This window comes from Camelina sativa, chromosome 4 (genome assembly GCF_000633955.1).
Source record: "Camelina sativa cultivar DH55 chromosome 4, Cs, whole genome shotgun sequence".
Lineage (NCBI taxonomy): Eukaryota > Viridiplantae > Streptophyta > Magnoliopsida > Brassicales > Brassicaceae > Camelina > Camelina sativa.
The window spans coordinates 25,951,061-25,953,238 of record NC_025688.1 but is presented as its reverse complement, the minus strand read 5'-3'; the positions used below and the strand labels follow the sequence as shown (position 1 = coordinate 25,953,238).

Genomic DNA, 2,178 nt, shown 5'->3' with positions numbered 1-2,178 from the left:
ATTACTCCTTCCGACCAAACACCTTCTTCTGTTCTGTCTCTCTCAGCTTTAGATTCTCAGCTTTTTCTCCGTTTCACCATCGAGTACCTCCTCGTTTACCCACCACCCGTTTCCGACCCGGATTACTCTCTCTCCGCTCGTCTCAAATCCGCTCTCTCTCGCGCTCTCGTTTCTTACTTCCCTTTCTCCGGCCGCGTCCGTGAGAGACCCGACGGTTGTGGTGGCGGAGGTCTCGAGGTCAATTGCCGTGGCCAAGGTGCTCTGTTTCTTGAAGCCGTCTCTGACGTCCTCACGTGCCTTGACTTTCAGAAACCTCCCCGGCACGTGACTAGCTGGCGAAAGCTTCTTTCTCTTCACGTCATCGATGTCCTCGCTGGCGCCCCTCCTCTCGTCGTTCAGCTCACTTGGCTTCGTGACGGCGGCGCTGCTTTAGCCGTCGGTGTTAACCACTGCGTCTCCGATGGTATCGGCAGCGCAGAGTTTCTCGCCTTGTTCGCCGAGTTATCTAAAGACTCGCTGAGTCAAACCGAGTCGAGGAGGAAACATCTCTGGGATCGACAATTGCTTATGCCGTCTCCGGCTGGTGGCTCGTTGAGCCATCCAGAGTTCAACCGAGTTCCCGATCTATGCGGATTCGTAAACCGGTTCAACGCCGAGCGACTCGTTCCTACATCGGTCGTTTTCGAGAGACAGAAGCTTAACGAGCTGAAGAAACTCACTGGTGAGTTCAATTCGAAACTTACGTCGTTCGAGGTACTCTCTGCGCATGTATGGCGGAGCTGGGCGAGATCACTGAACTTGCCGTCGAACCAGATCCTTAAGCTTTTGTTCAGCATCAACATTAGAGACCGAGTCAAACCGAGTTTACCGAGTGGTTACTACGGGAACGCATTCGTCGTCGGATGTGCGCAAACCACCGTGAAAGACTTGACGGAGAAAGGATTAAGCCACGCGACGATGCTCGTGAAACAAGCGAAGGAGAGAGTCGGAGACGATTACGTCAGATCGGTGGTGGAAGCTGTGAGCAAGGAGAGAGCGAGTCCTGACTCGGTTGGTGTCTTGATACTGTCGCAGTGGTCACGACTCGGTTTAGAGAAGCTCGATTTCGGTTTTGGTAAACCGATTCACATTGGATCGGTTTGTTGTGACCGTTACTGTTTGTTGCTTCCGGTTCCAGAACGAAGTGACGCCGTTAAAGTAATGGTCGCCGTTCCGTCAAGCGCCGTTGACACCTACGAGAATCTTGTGTTGAGTCCTAACGCTTAAAATTAGTGAAAAGATAATAAATTCTAATTTTTACCTTTTTTTATAACTTTTTCAAAAAATAAATTATGAACTCTCCCTCCGTTGACTTGTATAATATGAGTTTTGACTTTATTTTACTTAAATCCAATTTTGGTTTTTTCTATTTAAAAAAAAAAATACTAGGTAAAATATTCACGTTACAAACAGAGTCAAAAAGAGTATTTCTTTTTATAAAATAATTTTGTTTTTGTTTCTAAATGCATATATGCATATAATGTGGTATATATTTTTCTCAAACTACTATTCTAAATTCGATCTACTCGGCCGCTTACATTTTAACTTGGCAATGGTTTATTGTCCCATACCAATTATTATTGCAATCTTATATCAAAAAGGATAAAAAAGTTTATTTTTTGGCGATCCGTGATATGTATAGTATTTGGTGTTGCATTTGTTCCAAATAGTATGTGTCGGCAAAACAACAGGCATTATTGGCTATTATTATGTTAAAACCCTTTTGTTCTCATAATTTTACTCCTATTTTGAATGTATCATCAAATTTGCATAGTTAAGTTGGTTTTTGTATCTATTTTTTTTCTAGATCATCAAAAGAAAAAGATAGATGGTCTCTTTAACTGATCATATTTAAGCATTATGAATTTGTTGATTTTTTCGTTCTAGCTAGTAGTTGTATTTTTGATGGTCTTTGTAAGTTTTTTTTTTTGCCTTTTTGAATGAATGTGTAAAATGAAAATTATTTTCCGAAAGAAAAATGATTGCCAGCTACTTGAAGTATACACCAACACATGACCACAAATATAAATAATATAAATATTCTGTTAGCTATGTGAACTATTGTTATCACATAAGGACATCCGTAAACAAACATAGGTTATGTGTACAACACCATAAACATCAAATTTTGACCGGAAT

At 41.9% G+C, this 2,178-nt stretch overlaps 1 protein-coding gene across 1 annotated transcript; it reads left to right on the top strand.

Annotated features, from left to right (window-relative positions):
- Positions 1-1,408, top strand: LOC104784311 (taxadien-5-alpha-ol O-acetyltransferase-like; the record flags this gene model as incomplete). Its single annotated transcript, XM_010509356.2, has 1 exon — positions 1-1,408. A coding segment is annotated over one exon (1,266 nt), but the record flags the coding sequence as incomplete, so codon positions are not given.